The 23,730-nt window shown below is 35.0% G+C and overlaps 2 protein-coding genes across 8 annotated transcripts in view; both read right to left on the bottom strand.

The window, feature by feature from the left end:
• The window catches only part of LOC127867492 (transient receptor potential cation channel subfamily A member 1-like), a 66,826-nt gene extending 44,696 nt beyond the window's left edge, over window positions 1-22,130 (bottom strand). For 2 of the 6 annotated variants that reach the window (XM_052408666.1, XM_052408668.1), the window contains exons 1-9: window positions 21,991-22,130; window positions 18,010-18,128; window positions 17,533-17,675; window positions 11,424-11,447; window positions 10,397-10,411; window positions 5,787-6,175; window positions 5,262-5,412; window positions 4,653-4,817; window positions 3,864-3,973 (exon numbers count right to left, since the gene is read on the bottom strand). In XM_052408666.1, coding sequence (XP_052264626.1) covers window positions 3,864-3,973; window positions 4,653-4,817; window positions 5,262-5,412; window positions 5,787-6,175; window positions 10,397-10,411; window positions 11,424-11,447; window positions 17,533-17,675; window positions 18,010-18,122 — 1,110 coding nt within the window. In that variant the 5' untranslated portion in view covers window positions 18,123-18,128; window positions 21,991-22,130. The remainder of the gene's footprint in view (window positions 1-3,863; window positions 3,974-4,652; window positions 4,818-5,261; window positions 5,413-5,786; window positions 6,176-10,396; window positions 10,412-11,423; window positions 11,448-17,532; window positions 17,676-18,009; window positions 18,129-21,990) is intronic. The other 4 variants (XM_052408670.1, XM_052408671.1, XM_052408667.1 and 1 more) reach the window with 3 other exon arrangements.
• LOC127867497 (delta(24)-sterol reductase-like) overlaps window positions 13,130-23,730 on the bottom strand; it is a 131,307-nt gene continuing 120,706 nt past the window's right edge. Inside the window, exon 10 of one of the 2 annotated variants that reach the window (XR_008043519.1) lies at window positions 13,130-13,148. The gene's annotated coding sequence lies outside the window, so the exon portion shown is untranslated. Of the gene's footprint in view, window positions 13,149-13,282; window positions 13,439-23,730 lie in introns of those variants that run through there. The other variant, XR_008043520.1, reaches the window with a different exon arrangement.

Raw genomic sequence — 23,730 nt, 5'->3', positions numbered from 1 at the left:
AGGCCTAAGCGATCTTAAGTTTTCATCCGGAAACAATTTTACTATTTCGGGTCATCGTGACCTTGACCTTTGGCCTAGTGACCTGAAAATCAATAGGGGTTATCTGCGAGTCATGATCAATGTATCTATGAAGTTTCATGATTCTTGGCATAAGCGTTCTTGAGTTATCATCCGGAAACCATATTACTGCTTTGGGTCAGCATGACCTTGACCTTTGACCCAGTGACCTGAAAATCAATAGGGGTCATCTGCGAGTCATGATCAATGTATCTATGAAGTTTCATGATCCTAGGCATAAGTGTTCTTGAGTAATCATACGGGAACCATTTTACTATTTCGGGTCATCATGACCTTGACCTTTGACCTAGTGACCTGAAAATCAAAAGGGGTCATCTGCGAGTCATGATCAATGTACCTATGAAGTTTCATGATCCTTGGCATAAGCGCTCTTGAGTTATCATCCGGAAATAATCTGGTGGACGGACGGACCAACATGAGCAAAACAATATACCCCCTCTTCTTCGAAAGGGGGGTGGCATAATGAGAAAACTGTCCCCCTCCCAGCAGCCATATTATTAAACTGACCGGAACCATTTTTAACTCCACTCTCGTATCAAGGAAAAAAATGTTCTGAGCATATTTCATGAAAATTGGGCCAAAAATGTGACTTCTATTGGTTCACATGTTTTCACTATATACATATAGAGAAAAATGCCCCGCCCACTGGCGGCCATGTTTTTTCACCGATCCCGACCATTTTCAAACTCGTCCGAGATATCAATAAAACCAATGTTTTGACCAACTTTCATGATGATTGGCCAAAAATTGTGACTTCTAGAGTGTTTACAAGGTTTCATTATAGCCAAATAGGGAAAACTGCCACTATATACATACAGAGAAAAATGCCCCGCCCACTGGCGGCCATGTTTTTTCACCGATCTCGACCATTTTCGAACTCGTCTGTGAAATCAATTGAACCAATGTTTTGAACAACTTTCATGATGATTAAGCAAAAATTGTGACTTCTATAGTGTTTACAAGGTTTCTCTAAAGCCAATTAAGGAAAACTGCCCCGCCCACTGGCGGCCATGTTTTTCAACGGATCGGAACCACTTTTGAACTCAACCAAGATATCATTAAGACTAACATTTTGACAAAGTTACATGAAGATTGGGCATGAAATGTGACTTCTACAGTGTTTACAAGGTTTTTCTTTTTTTTTGACCTAGTGACCTAGTTTTTTACCCGACACAACCCAGTTTCAAACTCGGCCGAGATTTCATTGGACCAAAGCTTCTGACCAAGTTTCATGAAGATGGGACAAGAAATGTGGCCTCTAGAGTGTTTACGACGGACAGACGGACATACGACACACAAAGACCAGTCACAAAAGCTCACCTGAGCAATCAGGTGAGCTAAAAATCGGCTTCATCTTGTATGCGTAATTTCATATTTTTCTCAACTTCAAGGGGAGATGATTCTGAACTTATTCTTACGTTGCTCATTTACGATAGGGGTTTCAAGAGTACTCATTGATATGAAAACACTGTAAAAGTTTTAATGTGTTTACGAACCCCCCACCCTCTCACACATATATTTCATGGGCATAATAAAAACAAAAACTAACTAAGATATTAATAAGCTATTAGTAGTCGGTTTAAATGTAAACCCGGAAGTTTAAACGCTGGATAGTGAGCGGAGTTAAAGGTCCATACCAAAGGGTCCATACCACTGGCAAGATACGGGTCAGGCCTGCGGCCTTCTATATGCGGTTCTTAAAAAAACAACCTGTAGGAGGACTTGATAGTAATGAGACTGGGGTGCTGTGATGGTGCTTCTCATTGATAAGCGGCTGCTTCCTTTATCAAGACTCATTATTACAATTAATAATATGTGTCGCCCTTCTCGCTCTATAGCGCCTTTATTAGTAACTAGGTGGTTGCTAGGATAGTGGAACAAAGACTTTTTGTTTTTATACAAAACCAGAAAGTTTCACCGGTTCACCGGTTCGCGTATTTGCCCAGTCCCTGTGATCTTTTATTATTGCCCAGTCCCTTTGATCAGTTATTAATTAAAAGAATTAGCTTTGCATTATTGGCAATAAATGTTGTAGTAAATGTAATAGGCACAAATGCAGTTCTAATGTACACTTATTTACACATCAAATCACCACTATGCAAGATATTCTGACAACAAAAATATATACATTGATCCGTAAAATAACTTCTCCTCCCATAAGCGAAAAAAAAACGTATTACATACTAGTTGCCGCACTTCAGTGCGACACCAATAATGGTCATGCAAACCTTATCCTAAATTTTGAAGTACAAAAATAGTTGTGGTGACACTTACTTTTATTGAGGTCTATAACATGATAACATCACAACCACACCTCAGTTTTGCTTATTTCAGAGTGTTCAAGTTTTACAAATGCAGTAAAGCAGTTAATAATGTTCACAGACAAAAATGCCAAGATATAATCCCACAATATAAATCCCATCATTTATTGCACAAAGTATAACTATATATATAAGTTTAAGTTAAGCCAATAATTAATGTATTTTGAATTCTAATTTTGCATTTTGACTCTTATTTTAATTTTCGAATTGAACAACTCTGGTTTGATTGGCAATCATTTGTATACACTGTATATTATTACCAGCTCTGCAAGCCATAAATATTTAAAATAATCATGACAGGACACGGGTACAAGCACTGAATGTCAGAAAACAGAAATAAATGTAATAAATGTAACAGTTTAGCGCATAAACTGCCTCAGTAAAACTCAGCTAAACTTTGTACTCTCCGTCTGGTATACAACTTGTGCATATTTAATACAATTTGTGTAATTCTGAACAAAGAGCGAATTTTTGCATATTGTTTACTTAATAGATGCAGATAAGAGTTATGGACCTTGGTAAGTGATCTCACACAATTACCCACAAATATGAAGCAGAAACAGCTATATGGAGTTACTGCAAGCCAACCTTAACCATAGTTTTACCCTGATAAGCAGGCGAGTGGTATAGCACGATCAAATAAATGAAAGGCAAGCTAAACAGCTGTGATGGTCTTCAACCACCAGCAACCATCAAATATAGGCTGACAACTACAAACTGTAGCTGTCTATCTCACAAGCAGAGTTGTTGGTGCAATCACTTCTCAAACAAGCAAATTCGATGAATTGATATCCCCCCCCCCCCCCCCCCCCCCCCCCAATATGCTTCTGTACACAAAAGTGGTATATTTGACACTCAAAAAAGCGTTTTTTCAAGATACAAAGGGCCATAACTCCGTAATTAACAGATGGTGAAAAATGACATTTTGCATGCATCATCCTCTTATCCATATATATATACTCATACCAAGTATCAATGAAATCCGCCAAAGCACTTCCAAGATATGGCTCCGGACGGACAGACGGAAAGACAGACGGACGGAAAGACGGACAGACGGAAGGACGGACAACGCCAAAACAATATCCCTCTGCCTATGGCGGGGGATAATAAGCAGCAGGGTTCGCAAATCACATGATGCTGATGCTTGTGAATTAAGAATTGTCCATAGGTCCTTTGTTAATACTGGCCCAGTATTGACAATTTTTTAACCTTTTACCACTAACATATGCACTTTGAGATTTCTTTAGTTCCTTAGAAACAATTTAATTTAAAGAATTTTCTTACTAGATTCAAGCTTTAAAGGTTTCATCTTCAACCCTGAGACACTCATGGGCAGCAAACAACATAAAAACTGAACAGCCAGCGAGTTACTTGCAAGCTGATCTGGTTTTATGCTGGTTGCATATAGCCTTTTAGACTCTTGCTTCTCATTGGGAAAGGGTTAATGAACTTTTCTATTCTCACCACAGGTGGCATCTTTGTGATCATCCAGTTGATGATGCTCTGCCCCTTGTTGTCAGTGAGCCCTACTGGAGCCTCAAGCTCTAGAAGCAGACGGGCAGTCTCACTGCGATCTGAAAAAGGGTATACGCGGAAAATGTGTCAAGTTTTGTCCCACAGAAGCGTATGCAGTCTGCTCAGGCTAATCAGGGACAACACTATCCGCTTATATGTTATTTTTCCTTTAAAGAAGTCCCTTCTCAGCGAAAAACTATTTTATGCATAGCGTCAACCCTGTGTAGCATGTGCAGACTTCATTAAATCCCATTTTCCCTGCAAAGTTCATATATGTGTTCAGCCAAAGAATTGGATGGGGAATAATGTCTTACTGGTTGTCTCGGGAGAAAGCTGCTTTGCAAGTCTGATAATGGCAGAAAAAAACGTATTAAAGTTTTCCTTAGTAGTGTTCAAGAGTTAATCAATCATTTTATTCTTCATTTAGGAGTTAAACAGTTTTTTGCATGTGATAATTCTTGCTTTAAAGATATACCGGTAGAAACAAATATAATAACCTTTCAATCATATTTTTTTGTTTTCCTGTATCTTAACATTGATTATTTATGAAAATGTTTTACCTAAAGCACAAAGACACACCTAAATATACAGCCATATGCAACAGGGTACAACCAAAGAGTAAAAAACCCAAATCTTCATAACCGTCAATATGCAGCTGGGTATGGGTTATTACCGCAGCATGTATTTAACTTCAAAAACACATCAAAACGGGAAGAAAAGGCAGACAGTACAACATACCTAGCTGTGCAGCGATATGCAGTGGTGTGCGACCTTTGTAGTCCCTGACCTCTTTGTACTGACAACCCCGTTTGATGAGCACCTTGAGGGAGTCTGTAGCATCATTGCGCGCGGCAAAGTGTACCGGGGTCTGCAGTTCTCCTAGTGTCTGTGCTTCTCTGCGTGCTGCAATTACAAATCAAACTTTATCTTGCATCTTTTTAAATAATTATTTTACAACTAGGGGTGACAAGTGGAAATCCGAGCCTGATTTCCATTTTGTTGTCCTAAGTATTCCTTATAGATATTAGATTTTTACAATAGGGATAATATTCCGTTTTTAAATTGGATAACAAAAGTTTTGGGCAAAATCAAAATGAGGGAATAATTAAAAAAAAAAGTGATTTTTGGTGTATAAAACTTATCAATTTTCACAAAATAATACAGATAGAAGTTTATATTAAGAACAGTACATGTAGAACATCTTTACGTCCATTTTTAAGTCAATATTTGAGATGAAATAACATACTGGTAACAATATTCATCAAAACTTCCCCCCATTATTTTTGTGACAATTTCCAAAACATGTATACATGACTATAATAAATGCATAACTCAATTTATAGTTACCGCCATTGTCTATGAGCAGATTGACCATATCTGGATAGTTGTCACCAGCAGCCACATGCAAGGGTGTTCTTCCATAATGGTCGGCCAAATTCACATCTGCTCCGTTCTCAATGAGGAAGCAGGCCACATCAACATGCCATTTGCTGGCAACCTGTCAAGAAACAAACACTCTAGTTTGTAAGGTTTCTTTCATGAAATGAAAAGTTTATACCATTGATGCACAGTTAACATAAACAAGAGATGTGTTTGTCAGTAACACAATGCCCCCTAATTTGCCGCTTTGATATTTTTTGACCTTTGACCTTGAAGGATGACCTTGACCTTTCACCACTCAAAATGTCTGGCTCCATGAGATACACTGCATGCCAAATATCAAGTTGCTATCATCAATATTGCAAAAGTTATGACCAAGGTTAAAGTTTTGTGACACAAAATGAGTGACAGACAGACAGACAGACGGACGGACTGTGCAGTTAACACTGGCGCCCTTCTGTCTGCGACATACATCAGGTCAATAAGTATTACCTCATGCAGTAAGGACTGCCCAAAGGTGTCTGTGCACTTAACACTGGCGCCCTTCTCAAACAAGTCTGCGATATACATCAGGTCAATAAGTATTACCTCATGCAGTAAGGACTGCCCAAAGGTGTCTGTGCAGTTAACACTGGCGCCCTTCTCAAACAAGTCTGCAACATACATCAGGTCAATAGTCTCGTTCTGTTTAGTGGACCTCCCCAGGCGCGTAAAGTATGACATCAGCGTGCGATTGCTTTCCGAAAACATCGTAGATGCCAGTTTATCTTTACCGAACACCTTGTTCTTGCCAGATAGATAGTCATCATGAATTTCCGCAAGCCCTAATATGCCTTTGTCCTCTTGGTCTGCTTCTTTGCCATCTACCTTGCCTGTTATGCCTTTAAACAGCACAAACACGATATGATAAGGACAAATGCACATAGAACAAATCATAAACAATCCAGAAAAATATTAATAATGCTTTTTGGGGGAAGTACAGAATCTTATGTTTATGGTACCATTGGACACAAATGGCAGATTGTTCAATGATAGATAAAACAAGTAAGGTAGCAATTCACAAATGATAAAACTTCAATTAACTATATTCATTATCGTTTGAACATTCTGTGTTTCAAAGAAATGATAGTTGTGTTTGACCATTCATAACATAAACCTCAATTGAATTCAAATGATCTTTTTTGATACAATATTCAATATTGTTACATAAGTTAAACAAGCAGGCTATAATATGATGGCTCTGAAGCGTTCACCTGATTTTATGGTACATCAATTATCAAAGACTTGATCTGGTCACATAGATTTTGACTGAACTAATGACCCTTATTCCACCATGGCTTTGATATTGTCAAGGTAAACATTCTGAATAAGTTTCATTAATATTGAAGCATAAATATGGCTTCAAGAGGTAATATGGGCTTTTAAAGATTTGGCAAGGTAACCCAAGTGACACAGATTCAGATTCAGGCCATGTTTCAGGTTGAGTCATAAATGTGGCTTATAGTTGTTTAAAGTGTTTTCTAAGATTTAAATTGGTGATCTAGCATTAAGACATGCATGATCCAGATTAATACTGAGCTTAGATATATGGCAAGTTTAAAATTCTGACAAGTTTCATTCATTCAAGTTTCTTCAACATTAATTCATAAAAGTGGCCTCTAAAATTGTAACAAGGTCAATATTTAAGCTGGTGACCTTGTTTTTGGACGCATACAGCTAACATCTAAAATCGGCCAAGATATAAGAAAGATAAAAATAATCTGGCTAAGTTTCATGGCAATATAGTCATTCCTGTGGCTTCTAGTGTGGTAACAAGGTTTTTGTAAGACTTTACCTAGTAACCTAGTTTTGGACACACATGACCCAGATATCAACTTGGGCTAGATATTGACAAGATAAACATTCTGAGCAATTTTTATCAAGATAAGATCAAAATCATAGCCTGTAGAGAGGTAACCAGCGAAAAGTTGATGACAGACAGTACATGACAAGGAATGCCAGACATGTGTTGATCACTTTGAGCACATTGCTTTAAAAATGTAAAAAAACAATTATATGTGGTATTTCTTTTTTCTAAAGGTTGTTTCAAAAGTAAGACTGCAAACTTAATAGATGCTATCAAATAAAGCACATGCCCCGTCACAGAAGTATTATTTACAACAGGGTACATTTGCAATAGCATTTTTCAGAAACAAAAAGTACAAGAGCTTGTCACAGAAGTTCCTAATCCCCGCCGAAATGTGTTTAATTGCATGACAACATTTGTTTTAGAGAGTAGAATAATATTTGTAAAAACAAATAAAGGGAGATAATTCATTATGCCCCGGACAAAAATTTACTTTGAAATTAAATAAAGGGAGATAATTCAAACACTAAGGTAGATAGAGTTATGGTTCTTAGTCCTTGCACTTCTCCTACTTGCCATCTGTTTATATTTCAAGTTTCAAGTAAATCCCTTCAGTAGATCTAGAGTTAAGCTCCCGACAAAAATTTACTTTAAAATTATATAAAAGGGGAGACAATTTAAAAACTAAGGTAGATAGAGTTGTGGTTCTTGGTCACTGCACTTCTCCTAATTGCCATCTGTTTATATTTCAAGTTTCAAGTAAATCCCTTTAGTAGATTTGGAGTTATGCTCCGGACAAACATTTACTTTAAAGTTATATAAAAGGGGACATAATTCAAAAACTAAGGTAGATAGAGTTATGGTTCTTAGTCATTGCACTTTTCCTACGTGCCATCTATTTATATTTCAAGTTTCAAGTATATCCCTTCAGTAAATTTAGAGTTATGCTCTGGACAAAAATTACTTAAAAACTATATAAAAGGGGAGATAATTCAAAAACTAAGATAGATAGAGTTGTGGTTCTTGATCACTGCACTTCTCCTAGTTGCCATCTGTTTATATTTAAAGTTTCAAGTAAATCCCTTTAGTATATTTAGAGCTATGCTCCTTACAAAAATTTACTTTAAAGTTACATAAAAGAGGAGATAATTCAAAAACTAAGGTAGATAGAGTTATGGTTCTTGGTCACTGCACTTCTCCTAGTTGCCATCTGTTTATATTCTAAGTTTAAAGTAAAATCCATTGATTTGGTGTTATGCTCCGGACAAAGTTTCGGCCGGCCGCACAGAAGGACGGACAGACGGACAGGACCAATTACTATATCCCATCCAAATTTTTTTTCGGCGGGGATAAAAACTGCATCACAAGGCCATGGCACTATGCAATTTTCAAACAAAGGGCAATAACTCTTTAAACAATGAAATTGTGAAATGTTAACAATATGTGTTGTTACAATTAGAGATCATTATTCTGTAAAAGAGATGAAAAATAGCCAAAATGTAGGAGTTGCACACAGAAACTTTAATATGTAATTCTAAACAAAGGGCAATGACTTCCTAAACATAATGAAATCAAGAAACTTTGACAATATGCACTGTAGCTTTTGCGGATATTTTTATTTCACAGTTTGCCAAAAATTAGTGAGAAGTTACACACAGATTTATATATGTAATTTCAAACAAAGAGCAATAACGCCGTAAACAAACGAACTTGCAAAACTTTGGCTCTTATGCACCAACCAATATTTAGACTTGAGTATGACTATTTGACAAAGAATCAAGAAATTGTACTTCAGAGTTTGAATAGAAGCACTCTTTCAAAGGTACTTATATCATAAGCACACTGTTTCATATGAAGAATGATATTACTTGAGTTGTCACATATCACGTTTGACTCAACTATAAAGACTATTTAGAACAAACAAGTTTTTAAAATATATTTTATTCTTATACTTAATTTTAGGAATTGGCTGGTGAATATGGGACCTTGACAATATGCACTGCAGAACTTAGAAATCTTTTTTCTTTACAAATTGGAAGAAAACTGCACACAAGATTTCAGATAAGATGCGCACAGAAGCTTTCTTATGTAAATTAAAACAAAAAGCAAAAACTCCATAGCATTTGCCTTTCACAACTATTTCACATATAATTCTACTTTGCAACTATACTTACAAGACATGCTTGATAAAGGTCACATGTGTAAATAAAATATAATTATGCTATAATTCCAGAAATAAAATTTACTAGTACTAGAGATAAATACTTGAGGGTTTACTATGCACAAAATAAAACAGTGTATATGTTCATTTACACATGTAACAGAAGAACAGACAAAAATGTTGACTGACTCCTATCTGGGGCATTAAGTCCTCTAAGCCACCGCCTACACTTTTCCCTATAAAATCAAAAACTAAAAATGCCAAATTCGGATCAAATTAGAAATGTGTATAGGTAGGATCTCTGATAAGTCAGAACAAAGCGTTAAATGCATATTTGTGCCTGTCTGCAAATAAGCGTAAATATGTGATTAGATATTGAAATATATGTTGCTAATATTTTATAAGTATCAATGACAGATAAATTGTTCGTGAGTTCTAGACAATTTATAAGATTTACAAATTCACAGTGTAAGCATATCATGAATGCATGTTTTATGTAAAATCTAACTTATTCTATTATAATAATGAGATACACATGTACAATGTACGGTATGCGATACATTACAGTAACATTTTAATTCAATTACATTCAAATATTAAAATATATTGATTAAGTTTTTGCATTATTCTTACACAAAGTCTATTTAAGTAGCAATTATATTAACATCCTCAAAACATGTTTTTTGGTCTAAATATTTGCTCCCACAACCCTGCATCTACAAATTTACTTTAGCCATGCCAGACTCCTGAGCATTGAAATATCTTCAATAAATCAAACATTGTTTTACCTAGTCAAAAGTGGATCTAAGCATTTAATGCATCAAAGTGCTTAGTAGATCACAGTGTAAAGTGGATCTAAGTGTAAAGTAGATCACAGTGTAAAGTGGATCTAAGTGTAAAGTGGATCTAAGTGTAAAGTGGCTCAAAGCATATAGTGTAATTTTTGACAAAGGAAATTTGAACCCACTACCTTTGGAAAACATGTTTTTTTGCTGACAGACATCAAATATCAGAGAGAAGAGAACCAAGTGTCAAAGCATTAATCTACATGTTCAAACTGCCAATGAAGATCTCGCAAGTCATCACATTACTTACTTTTTATGCCACCAGCTTGAAGAAAACATGCATGAAGATTTAGTTAAAAGACTGAATCAATGTTCTAGTATTCAGATCAATAAGACTCTGATATTTACACATGTACATCTACAGTTTTGAGTCAATAGATTGCACACGTATATATTCATTAAAGAAGAGTCATTGCAAATCACAAACACTGATGTAACTAAAATATTTAGGTTTAAACAAAGTATGCTTTCCTCCAAAAATCTTAGCCCATATTCCATACTGAAATTTCGAATTATTATGTAAATGTATGTAATTCAACCATTTATGTTTTGCTCAAAGTAACAACATAAACAATTTTATTTATATTAAAAATATAATTATATATAAAGGAAGTGCTCAAAAACTAAAAACTAAAAATGATAATGTATGTATCGCAAAACCTGAACAACAACATTACGCCGAAGCTTATAATGACTATATAGTGATTATTATAGTTCAAACAATTTTATAAAATGAATAATTAAGACAAAAACTAATCATTGATAATGTTTGTTTCCTGCATCACTGTTTGGCGATTGGTTCCCTGTCATAAAAAAGGATCACATTGCATAATAAAGTATACCTCCTGCTGGTACAGCTGAAGGTTCACATTGTGTATGTTAAATTTAGGGTTATAAAGATTCTTACTTATGGTTGGCATCAATCTGATTATATAATTTCTTATATGGAACAATTGTATTTTTCTACACTTCATGGGCACTTCATTTCCATTTTTAACAAAAGGTATTACAATGTGCAATACCTTAAAAAAATTGTTTAAGAAATTATATGATATAACAGTCTAATAAATATCTACAGTAACAAATAATTTGCTGTAATATAATTGCATTTTGCAACTATAAGTACATGTATATTATGCAACTATGCAACTAGACGTACAATACATGCTTGATAAAGGTTACTTTTGTGTATAACATAAAATGATGCTATATCTCTATAAGTGGGGTAAGCACAAACATATGAAGGTATACTGAGTAAGCATTTCTTGTACACTTACGTCTCATGTACTCATGAGGCAAACCTAAATAAATAATGCTCAAAATAATGCCACTCACTCAGAATTATCAAATTTAACTGCAACTTACAAACACATTAACATTGTTAAATTAATGAAAAATCCATAAAATAAATTATCATATGACCTAAATTAAAGAGTTTTCTTTGGCTTTCATTATAACTGGCGACACAAAATGCATTTCATATTTAATGGACTCTAGATTTCCCCAGTTATGCTCTAATGGACTCTAGATTTCCCCAGTTATGCTCTAGACTCTAGATTTCCCCAGTTATGCTCTAGACTCTAGATTTCCCCAGTTATGCTCTAGACTCTAGATTTCCCCAGTTATGCTCTAGACTCTAGATTTCCCCAGTTATGCTCTAGACTCTAGATTTCCCCAGTTATGCTCTAGACTCTAGATTTCCCCAGTTATGCTCTAGACTCTAGATTTCCCCAGTTATGCTTAATGGACTCTAGATTTCCCCAGTTATGCTCTAGACTCTAGATTTCCCCAGTTATGCTCTAGACTCTAGATTTCCCCAGTTATGCTCTAGACTCTAGATTTCCCCAGTTATGCTCTAAGAGTGCATTTCACTAAGCTGCGTACACAAATAATTTCCATAAATATTTGCGTACCCAAATCTTGTTCTCAAAAACGCGTTTCACTTAACAGCGTAAATTAACGCAGTGCGTAAATTCTGACGTAAATTTACGCCAGATATGTACTTCGCGTAAATCAGAAAAATTGGCGTAATGCCGATCTGTCTTTGATGACAGTTTGTTTTACCCAACATTGGGCCCAGGAAGGAATCGAGTTGAGATAGAAAAAAGATCGGACGATCAACGAAGGTTATCGCCCTGCGTGCGCCCAACATCGGATTCATTGTACGTGTATCACAACGAGAATCGTCCGGTGTTCGTCGGGCATCGTGCGGAGGCCCTTCGGCAATCAGACGGTCGCGGGCCGATGTATATGCTTCTGGGAAATACCTTTACTGTTGCCTATTCACGTTCAATGAATCCAATGTCGGGCGTTCGAAAGGCAATACCTGTGTGTTGATCATCCGATCTTGTTTTGATCTCAACTCGATTCCTTCCAGGGCCCGACGTCGGGTAAAATTTTATGTGAGACTTAAAATTAATCCGGACGCCGCCCAATGCCTCAAATCGGCCGTGAGATCATCGGCCGGTCGCCAGCACGATGAGCGGAAATATGCATCGGCCGCTGATCAGACGGTGATTGGTGTCTTTTTGTGACTGAGGTTTAAGCGAAAAGGAAATCGTTGAAAGGTATCGTCTGTCGCCGGAGGGTATTATATAGGAGGTTTTGGCATGACGTCACGAGAGGGGTTTTCCGTTACTAAAAATAGAATCACATCTCTCGATTGCGGCCATTTACATATTATCAGAGTAAAGGTCGTTGGTAGACTAAATACTGACAATTTCACAAAACAAAACTATAAATACCTGTTTTCTTTCTTAAAGTAAAACTTTAATAAATGATATTTTAACAAGATGTGTTTGTGAAATACTATGTCCCCGTATATGACGTTTGACCTTGGAGGATGACCTTGATCTTGACCCTTCACCACTCAAAATGTGCAGCTCCATAACATACACATGCATGTCAAATATAAAATTGCTAGCTTCAATATTGTAGAAGTGACATTACATGAGCAATTTTGACCAATATATTTGACCTTGAAGGATGACCTTGACCTTGACCTTTCACCACTCAAAATGTGCAGCACCATGAGATGCCAAATATCAAGTTGCTATCTTCAATATTGCAAAAATGAGCGATTTTGGCCACATATATTTGACCTCTGACCTTAAAGGATGACCTTGACCTTGACCTTTCACCACTCAAAATGTGCAGCTTCATGAGATACACATGCATGCCAAATATCAAGTTGCTATCTTGAATATTGAAATATTGCAAAAGTGTAAATTAAATGAGCGATTTTGACCCATATATTTGACCTTTGACCTTGAAGGATGACCTTGACCTTGACCTTTCACCACTCAAAATGTGCAGCTCCATGAGATACATATGCATGCCAAATACATGTATCAAGTTGCTATCTTCAATATTGCAAAAGTTATTGCAAATGTTAAAGTTGGCGCAAACCAACAGACCAACCAACAGACCAACAGACAGGGCAAAAACAATATGTCCCCCTCTACTATACTGGGGGACATAAAAATTATAAAACATTTTGATAATAATTATAAGTGGTGTGGATGCGATAGTGTTATTTTTTATCAGTCATCAAAATTTAGTGTAAAAGGTGCATTGAATCAGTTATAAAACAAAGCCATAAAAAATCGCAATACATTTCAATCTTCAAATATATTTTTTATTTTATTTTACATTGAATGAATTTTCGTTTCGTTTACATTGAATGAAAATATTAACAAGGGACAAAATTGTCACAAAACCAGGTTTTCATTGTGAAAAAAAATCTGATAAAGGGAGACAACTCAAACTGAACTTTTGAAATGAACAAACAAAATTAACCCCCTTTGTAAGTTTGTTTTAAAATTAATCTATTTTTAGTCGTGGCGACCTTGACATTGGAGATATTGACGTGATTCTTTTGTGCGACACACCGCCCCATGATGGTGAACAAATGTGCCAAATGATTTTAAAATCTCATAATGAATGACATAGTTATAGCCCAGACAAGCTCATTTATGGCTATTTTTTACCTTTGAACTCAAAGTGTGACCTTGACCTTGGAGATATTGACGTAATTTTTTTCGCGCGACACACCGTCTAATGATGGTTAACAAATGTGCCAAATGATTTTAAAATCTCACAATGAACGACAAAGTTATGGCCCGAACAAGCTTGTTCCGCCCGCCCGCCAGCCTGCCCGCATTCTCCAATCTAATAACCAGTTTTTTCCTTCGGAAAACCTGGTTAATAAATTTCAACATTCAAATAAAAAAAAACGTGCATCCGGGACCTGCATATTTTGCAAATTGAACTGTCTTTGCATGTACATGAATATTGAAAACTCTTTATTAGTGATAATGATCGATACAAATCTAGCACTTTATGATACCATAAATCTATACATTTAATTTATTTTACGCAGGTATTTTTATATCCCTATAATGATCAAACATGATTGCTTGTTTTCATGATGATGTTTCAAAACTACAGTATCCAGAATTGTATTGATACGCAGATTTTTGAGTTGCAAATATATGTTCACTAAAAAATGCAATTACAGTCTAGCAAAAATTCATCACATGTAATACTTCTACCGACGACCTTTACTCTGATAATGTGTAGATGGCCGCGATCGAGAGGTGTGACGGCCAATCTTCCTTTCAACAATTTCCTTTTCGCTTATACCTCAGTCACAAATAGACACTGATCACCATCCTATCAGCGGCCGACGTATTTTTACGCTCATCGTGCTGGCAACCGGCCGATGATCGCACGAAAACGGGCCAATTTCTCACTTAAAATTTTACCCGACATCGGGCCCGGGAAGGAATCCAGTTGAGATCGAAACAAGATCGGACTATCAACGCACAGGTATTGCCCGGTGATCGCCCGACATCGGATTCATTAAACGTGTATCGGAACAGTAAAGGTATTTCCCAGAGCCATAAACATCGGCCGGACGATGCTAGTTATGATACACGTACAATGAATCCTATGTCGGGCGCACGCAGGGCGATTACTGTTCGTTGATCGTCCGATCTTTTCTCGATCTCAACTTGATTCCTTTCCGGGCCCGATGTCAGGTAAAACAAAGTGTCATCTAAGTCAGATTGGCAGTACGCCAATTTTTCTGATTTACCCGAAATTACATATCTGGCGTAAATTTACAACAGAATTTACGCACTGCGTTGATTTACGCTGTTAAGTGAAACGCGTTTTTGAGAACAAGATTTGCATACCCAAATATTTACGGAAATTATTTGCGTACGTAGCTTAGTGAAACGCACTCTAAGTCTTTAAATAGCTGAACTACGTACCGTTTCCAGACATAGTTATAACCTTTATGAAAACACAGCAGGGACATACCCAGTGTTACACTTTTACAATATCAACAACAATAATATCAAAACAAAGGTAATTTAAATGGGATAATGATTAAATATTAAAGTCATTCAATATGCTTGAATTGGCTACAAAATATATGATAGAATTTGATTTGATAAACACTGGCCAGAAAAGCAAACTGATTGCTGGTACACCTTAATCACTATGTGTTTCTTCCAGTGAATATCAGTTATGATCACTGGGAGCACCACCTGCTGTATATCATTAAATATAAGGTATTATACTGGCATCAGGTGGATTTCTTTAATTAATTGTCAGATGCAGCAAAGTGCTAAAAATATTCAACTTGTAGAAAAGTACAGTATAAATAACAAGAGGGCCTTGATGGCACTTACGCGTTCACCTAAGTTCAAGGACACCTTTAGGTGAGGACTTTACTGATAGCAGTTATAAATGGAGTAATAAGAACAATAGGATAGGCCTTAAATGAGCAAGACGTGTCCATTGGGCATGGATGCCACCACTTTGACTTTTGTTTCAAAACTCAAAAAGCTTATTTGAAACACAAGCTTTTGATGGCAAAATTTGACTTTTGACCTGTAATTGTGACCTCAACCTTTCAGGTGTTTAGACCGGTGATACACATGACATTCAGCTAGTTTCGTCATTAAGTCATTTGCTGTATGTTGTTTTAAAATTGAATTGATAAATTAAATAGTTAATTTGACCTTTGACCTCTAAGTGTGACCATGACCTCAGAGGTAGGAAATCCTCATGGTTGTCAAAAGTGGCAAGTTATTATAATATAGCATTGTTGAATGACAAAGATAAAGTCCAAAACAGTTTTCGTATGGTCACCTCGGATTATCTGATTGTGACCTTGACCTCTGAAGTAGCGAGATGTGTGTAACACACTTCATATCTTTTTGTAATAAATTGTATTTGCATACAGTTATTTAAAAATAACTTATAAAATTACCTAAAGACTCCTAAGGTTTCACCAGTAGGGAACAAATAATAATGTGTAATTCAAACATTATATGAAAGTGAAATGGAATATATTTGAAAATACAAAAACAACTTCATGCAGAACAATTTTAATATCAAGAAAAAGCAAGACATGTAATTTATTGCCTGTTATACTATTTGGTTACTCCAAATCATTAACTCTCAAGCACCAATACATTTAAGATACAATACATACATTAAAATTATTATTACAATATGTGAGACTCAACAAAAATTCCATAACTACAAGACAAAAGTGTGAATTTACCTTTCATTGTCTCTAGGATAGAAAAGAAGACGAAATTTGTCAATTCAGATACATTTTCTTTGACAACAAAAAATGAGCTTTGTCACAAACCTGACCAATAAACCCAACACCGCTTTCTCACCTATATTCCCAGGAAATAACTGTGCTGAGTAATGAAGATAATGTGGAGATCACTGGGGATGAAACATGTCTTCCACAAACTTTGTAGTGATGAAATAGTTAAATTTTCAGTTCAATCACATAATCAATGTGAACGTAGTTTTGCCACACATACAACAACATTTCATTGCAGACATACCAAATTACAGACCAAATTACCAACCAACCGACAGAGTGACTCCAATATACACCTTTGAAGAGGTATACAAAATTCCTTGTGGAAACTTTATAAACAAGATATGTGTTTGTCAGAAACACTATGTCCCCTTTTGCGCCACTTTGAAGCTATAAATTTGACCTTTGACCTTGAAGGATGACCTTGACCTTTCACCACTCAAAGTGTGCAGCTCCATGAGATACACATGAATGCCAAATATCAAATAAAACACAGATGCATAAATGTTTACGTTTAAAAGGGTCAGAGATTGGTGAAAAGACACAAGTTTAATATAAGCATTAAAACCTAAGATATTGCCAAAACACTCATAGTTTTGCATCTTATTTGTAGAGAATGTTGTTAGCCATTTTTATGAAGAATCACATCTTATTAAAGTGCATACATATATAAATGTATAACAAATGAAGACTTAATATCTTAGTAAAAGAGTATACAAACACAAAGCTTAAATATCACCAACAAAACTTACTGCTTTTTATCTTCAACCTCTTTCGGTTGACGTATTCTTTCCATTTAGATATTTGTTTTTTGGCATTCACCAGGTTTTCCAAGGCTCTTGATTTGGCATTGTTGTTCTTAGACTGCACATCACGAATGTTGTTCAAAAAGGGACTAAAGAATAGAGAAAGTACTATGCATAACAGATACATGTACCAAAAATTATGCTATTAAAACCCCACTAAACAAATACTTAATTAAACTTTTTTCCAAAATTAATATGATGAAACACATTTCTTACACACATAATAGTTTTCAGTGAAAAAAAACCATCATAAACTTTCATTAAAAATGTTACCCTTTAAAATTGTGTGGAATTATTTTCTGTGGACTGCGTTTTTATTAGATAACATTTATTGCTGCAACAATAGTTGTTAGATTATTCCAAATACCTATAAAATACATATTTTACAATGTATTTTATATTGATTATTCTTATTCCTCTTACCTGACTTTTTGTTTCACAGTGTTTGAAGCCTCTTCAACCAGTTCAAAGCTGTCATTCACGACTCCCACTCTAGAACCTTTTCTAATCTTCTTTCTGTGCTCTTTGCCTTCCATACTGGACTGATACAGCAAACAAGTAACATGTACATCAAGTTATAAATCAACTGCTTTTGAAGAATAATGAAAGGTGACTAAATATGCAATTTCTATAAAAGCACAATAACATAGTTTCCTTTAAAATGTCAAACGTTAACATAGGCTACATTATATATATATATATATATATATATATATATATATATTCACACATATGGCCAGTTACGGGGTCTCTGATTTAGAAATAGGTTATGGGGTTCCCACTTTAAATACATGTATCTCCATACCCTTTTTTATCCGATATAAACACGAATTAAGGTATATAGGGGTACCTACTATTATTATTGTATATAAATACGTCATTTATTTAACGTCTTATACAAGGAAATATATAGCGAACTTATTTGCGAGGTATATACAATTTCAATTTCAGACCTGATTGTGGTTTTCGATTTAAGACCTTATTGTGAGATTTGATTGCATTACCTCCCCTACACCCCCCTCATAGTAATTAAAGGAGCCTAGATTGCGGGGTTGTATATAGACCCCGTTTTTTATATTGACCTCGTAAGTACAGTCTGAAAACTACAGAGACCGCGTAACTGGCACTATGTATTGGTATATATATATATATATATATATATATATATATATATATATATATATATATATATATATATATATATATTTGAAATCTAAGCCACTGTTAGCTGATAGATTTTCATGAGCACAAAAAAGAGCAAATAATTGTTATTTTTTATGCATGGTTTCCATAGGGAATTTGTTAAACTACCTGTTTACAATAAATTTCACTTATCACTGTATGCATTGATGCCAATGACAAAGAATATGGTACTGTATAGTAATTTTGGGTAATTTTAAGACAATACTTAATTTTATTATAGGACTATAATGTCTTTTATCAATTGCCCTACAAATTCAATAACGAATTGCTATTTTAAGCAAGATGATTTATCTTTTTCTGACCAGTATACACTAAATAACTGCCAGGTGCAGTAAGCATTTAGGTGGTATTTGAACGATATAATAATAAGTAGTGAATCAATGGCACAATAGTTCGTAAATTAATTTAGGTTTAAAATACATTTGCTTGCATATTTTGGTAACATTTTAACTGTTTGGTTAAAAAACAAATATCAGCAATATTGAAATGTCTAAAATGTGTAAAACTAAAATATATTAGAGCCTTAATCCGCAAACCCCTTTTGAAAAGTTCAAACTGCTTGGAAAGCAACCCCAAGTCAGTTTAAAATTTAAAAACAACAGGAAGGTGGTTGAGTAAAACAAAAGAAGCTGATAAGCTTACTCTACATTATGTTGACATTAAAAAATCTATAGAGTGCTGCTGTTGCACTTAAACATATTATCTTTGAAATAATTTAGTCTTTATAATATCATATTTATATATATATTTACATCAAAGTTGATTGAATAAAGAGCTAGTAAAATTATTTATCTGTTGTGTCTATTATTACTATCACATATATGTGTGTTGTAACCCCCTAAACACAAACCCTTGTGTCTGACTCTGAGTCTCTCTACTTCTCCCTAAAGTCTCCTTACTTCTCCCTAAATCAGTGTCCAGGGAGAAGTCACTTATCCCTAAATTTGAGCCAAGCTTGAGCCCAATGTACATGAGTAATAATCAAAACTGATTCTAGCAACACTATTGAGATCAGATGTGCAAACAACCATAGATGCTGAGAATAAAATGTCTTTTAATTTTAAAGGATATAGATGTTAGTCATTCAATTAAATACATACAATCATTTTCTTCATGGAAATAGAAGATTATTCACATTAGCTTTATTGATTAATCAAAAATAGTTGACTAACTGTATTAAAATAGGCATAATAATTAAGTGCAGTGAAAGAAGGTCACTTCCAACAGCCTTGCTGTTGGGCTAGCTCTTTAGCGGTAAGAGTGTCTGACTACTACACTAGTGGTGGCGGGTTCAATCCCCCATTGGAGCTCAGGATTTTTCACTTTAATGGCTACGAGGTGAACAATTCAGAAAGTGGGTGTGAGCTGTTTAATGGTTTCTGGGTGGGCAATGCGGATGCAAGACATGCTGTAGTGGGTGTGTCTGGGCCTTGAAACATTAATAGGGGGAAGAGTGTAGTAAAATAAGGTAACTTCTCTTTAGCTCTTTAGCGACGCAGTAAGAGTGTCCAGGGGTTTTTATCTGATTTTGGGGAAAGGGCCTGGCCTTTTTTGAGGGGAAAAAAATCGCGCGAAACGTCGAATTTTGGGGAAAAAAATTGTGCGAAAAGCTGGATTTTGGGGAAAATAAGCAAAGTCTAAAATAATCAATTTAACATATTTTACTGTTTTTAAAACAAATTCAAGGCAACAGATAATTTAATTATGCAAGATTTTTCTAGTTTCTACAGTGGATCAGGTAAACTTATATATTTAAAGGTAAAAAAAAAAAAAAATTTTTTTTTTTTTATTTTTTTTTTAGGGGAAAATGAAATCTAGGGGAAAATTTACCAGCTGAGGGGAAAAAAAATCCGAGGGGAAAGGGCCGATTTTCGGAGGGTCCCAAAGAAGGAAAAAAACCCCTGGTGTCTGACTACCACTCTGGAGGTCGCGGGTTAAATCCCCCATTTTGGAGCTCAGGATTTTTCACTTTAAAACCAATGCAAAATGTACTATGAAGCATTTTCTTATTGCATTTATATAAATCACATACCTAATTACAGAATACTTATCTTCGTACATGTACTTGTGAAATACTCTGAGTATATACAAAAGCATTTTGGAAATGTTTTTTTATTAACAATACTTGTTAACTTGTGAATTTTATGAGTTTTATCTGAGATGATTAAATTTATTCAATTGAATCATCAAGACATTTTTTAATATACAAAAAGTTCAATGTGAACACAAATTGTGTTGTTTTTTAACATAATATTATGATATATAGAGAATAACAGGTTACTGTCTGATTTTTTTGTAATATATCAGGCAAGGTTTAGAATAAAATAACAATTGGTTTTTCTACGTAACCTGTTTTTCTGTTTAGCATACCTCTACGTCCCCAATTTTAAAGAAATGATGAAAAAATTGCTAAAAGGCTGCAGTTTTAGCGAAAAAGAATATGACTTGTCGTTTGACGTGTTCATAATGATGTCATCAGCAAGCGCGCTTAATATTTAAAAATATGTTTTTTGCTGTTTGTGTTGCATTTTGTGTTGAAAATATATTGCATAATTGTATCATATTTTTTGTTTTGTTGAATCTGATTCAATTTTACTAACAAGAGCACAGCAGAACGGATGCCTACGCTTGGCTGCGGGTGCATTTTTGAATAAATGAAAGCTTGTCAGAATATTTTTTTTAGAGGTCACAGTGACGTTGACCTTTGACCTAGTGACCCAAAAATGGGTGTGGCGTGTATAACTCATCCAGGTGCATATACATATGAAGTTTCAAAGTTGTCGGTGGAAGCTCTTTGATTTTAGAGCAAAATGTCAAGGTTTAAGCACAACGTTGGCAGACGGCATGACGAGATGGCTATGACAATACCTTGGGTTTTCTCCGAAAACAGTCGAGCTATAAAAATGATTACTTTATAGTTGATTCTGAGTAATATGACCTATCTCCTATCATCAACTGATATAAGAACTTCCTGTTGACCATGATATAATAAAAAAAATCACACAACGTTATAACAGGCAGATATCAATGCGATGGTATGATAAAACACTCAATTTGCGATTAAATGCAGCTCATTAAACTTAAAGAAGAACAAGGACGAGCAACTGTTAATTGCCTCAAGGTGCTTGCATAGTTAGCAAACTAAAACAGGATTCAAGTTTTGTTTATTACATTTAAAAGATGTGTTTTATTGTGATTTACCTTAAATAGATGACAGAAAGAAATAAACACGTTATTTTATTTTCCCTTTCTTTCCTAATGTGGCCATTGATGTTTACATTATCGCTAATAACTACACCGAATTACTGGTTTCCCCAATAATTTTCGCTTGTTCTCAAAGCATAGAATTCTGTGCGGGAACCATTTATTGTTGCTTTCGAATTAACGGTTACATTACACTTATTATTTATTATGAACGTTTTCGATCGTTTAATATACCAGTGGGGAGGGAAGGGTTGGGGTGGGGGGCTATATTGAATTTCTCATTCCGGTTAGTCTCTCTGTGATATTACTCGCAGCGGTTACCATTTATAAAGGTTAGCGGGAATAACTTTTTTTCGGAAACAGTCAAATATCTACTTTGAGTTTTTGTCGGTTTTTAGGTTTGATTTATTTTTTTAATGGATAAAGGCAGAAACGGCCACCTATATGAGACGATGCGTCGCGTAAAAAAGGTAGCTGCTTTCAACGTCAAGGTCAAACCATGAGATAAACAGTCATAATACATAATTGTCAAATTAGGGATTGTCTGGTGACTGGCGAACAATGATTATACAATAACTTGGCCATTGCATATGAACTGAAGGAATTTGAAATACCTAGGCACAAATTGTCAACTACGAAAGACTCGTGAAAAAACAATAACATGTTGCTACCATCAATGGCATGGTCGCACATTGTGGTTGATGACCAAAATACTACACAATATTGTTTTGCCTAAATAGGGTAATATGGGATTTCCATGCTTTGAATAATTTGGTAATTGGCGTCGCCCTGGAGGGCGGCGACTTGTATGTAATGCTTTTTTTTCGCTTATGGGAGAAGTTATTTTACGGATCAATGTATATATTTTTGTTTTAAGAATATCTTGCATAGTGGTGATTTTTCGTGTAAATTAGTGTAAATAAGTACTGCACTTGTGCCTTTTACATTTATTACAACATTTATTGCCAATAATTCAAAGCTAGTTGTTTTAATTAATAACTGATCCACAACAGATCACAGGGGAAAAATCACAGGTACTGGACAAATACGCGAAACTTTCTGGTTTTGTATAAAAACATATGATTTTTTGTAAAAATTATAAATTAGCAATTTATTTTGTGGTTTTTCTAATTTGCCTATTTAGTGGAGAATCAATGTAGTACGATATTTGAGGACCTATCGCGCAAGCAAGTTTATTGGAAGGCGTAGTGGTACGAAAACGTACAATGGATTAGTTTATTAATATACATATAATAACGATCGCTATACACAACTTCACCAAATAGCAGTACATAAGTGAATGTCAGCCGAAATAGCTCAGTTGGGAGAGCGTTAGACTGAGGTTGTTTACGCAACAGTCATCTGAAGGGACCCCCGGTTAATCCCGGGTTCCAGCACGAACGGAACAGTTCAGCGGCTGACAATTTTTTCAGTCAGGTTAATAAATATAATAAAGCTTTATTTTATGTAGACATTTTAAAATCCATTTTTTCTACAATTGGATTTTTTTTATTAAAATTAATGGATGCAACGTGGTGACATTGTTAATTAAAATTTCTTACATCACTTAAATATATTTTAAAAAATACACGTGTTTTTATATTAACAAATAAATGCAAACAACACATCTATTATCCATGTATTTTTATGGTTGTCTATCATAGGCCAATCCCTACCACATATAGAGCGCGAAGCGCAACACGTAGTATTGATTGTAACAATGAGTTGCGATAAAGG

The sequence above is a fragment of the Dreissena polymorpha genome, chromosome 2 (assembly GCF_020536995.1).
Source record: "Dreissena polymorpha isolate Duluth1 chromosome 2, UMN_Dpol_1.0, whole genome shotgun sequence".
Taxonomy (NCBI): Eukaryota; Metazoa; Mollusca; class Bivalvia; order Myida; family Dreissenidae; genus Dreissena; species Dreissena polymorpha.
This window is presented reverse-complemented; position numbering and strand designations above follow the sequence as displayed.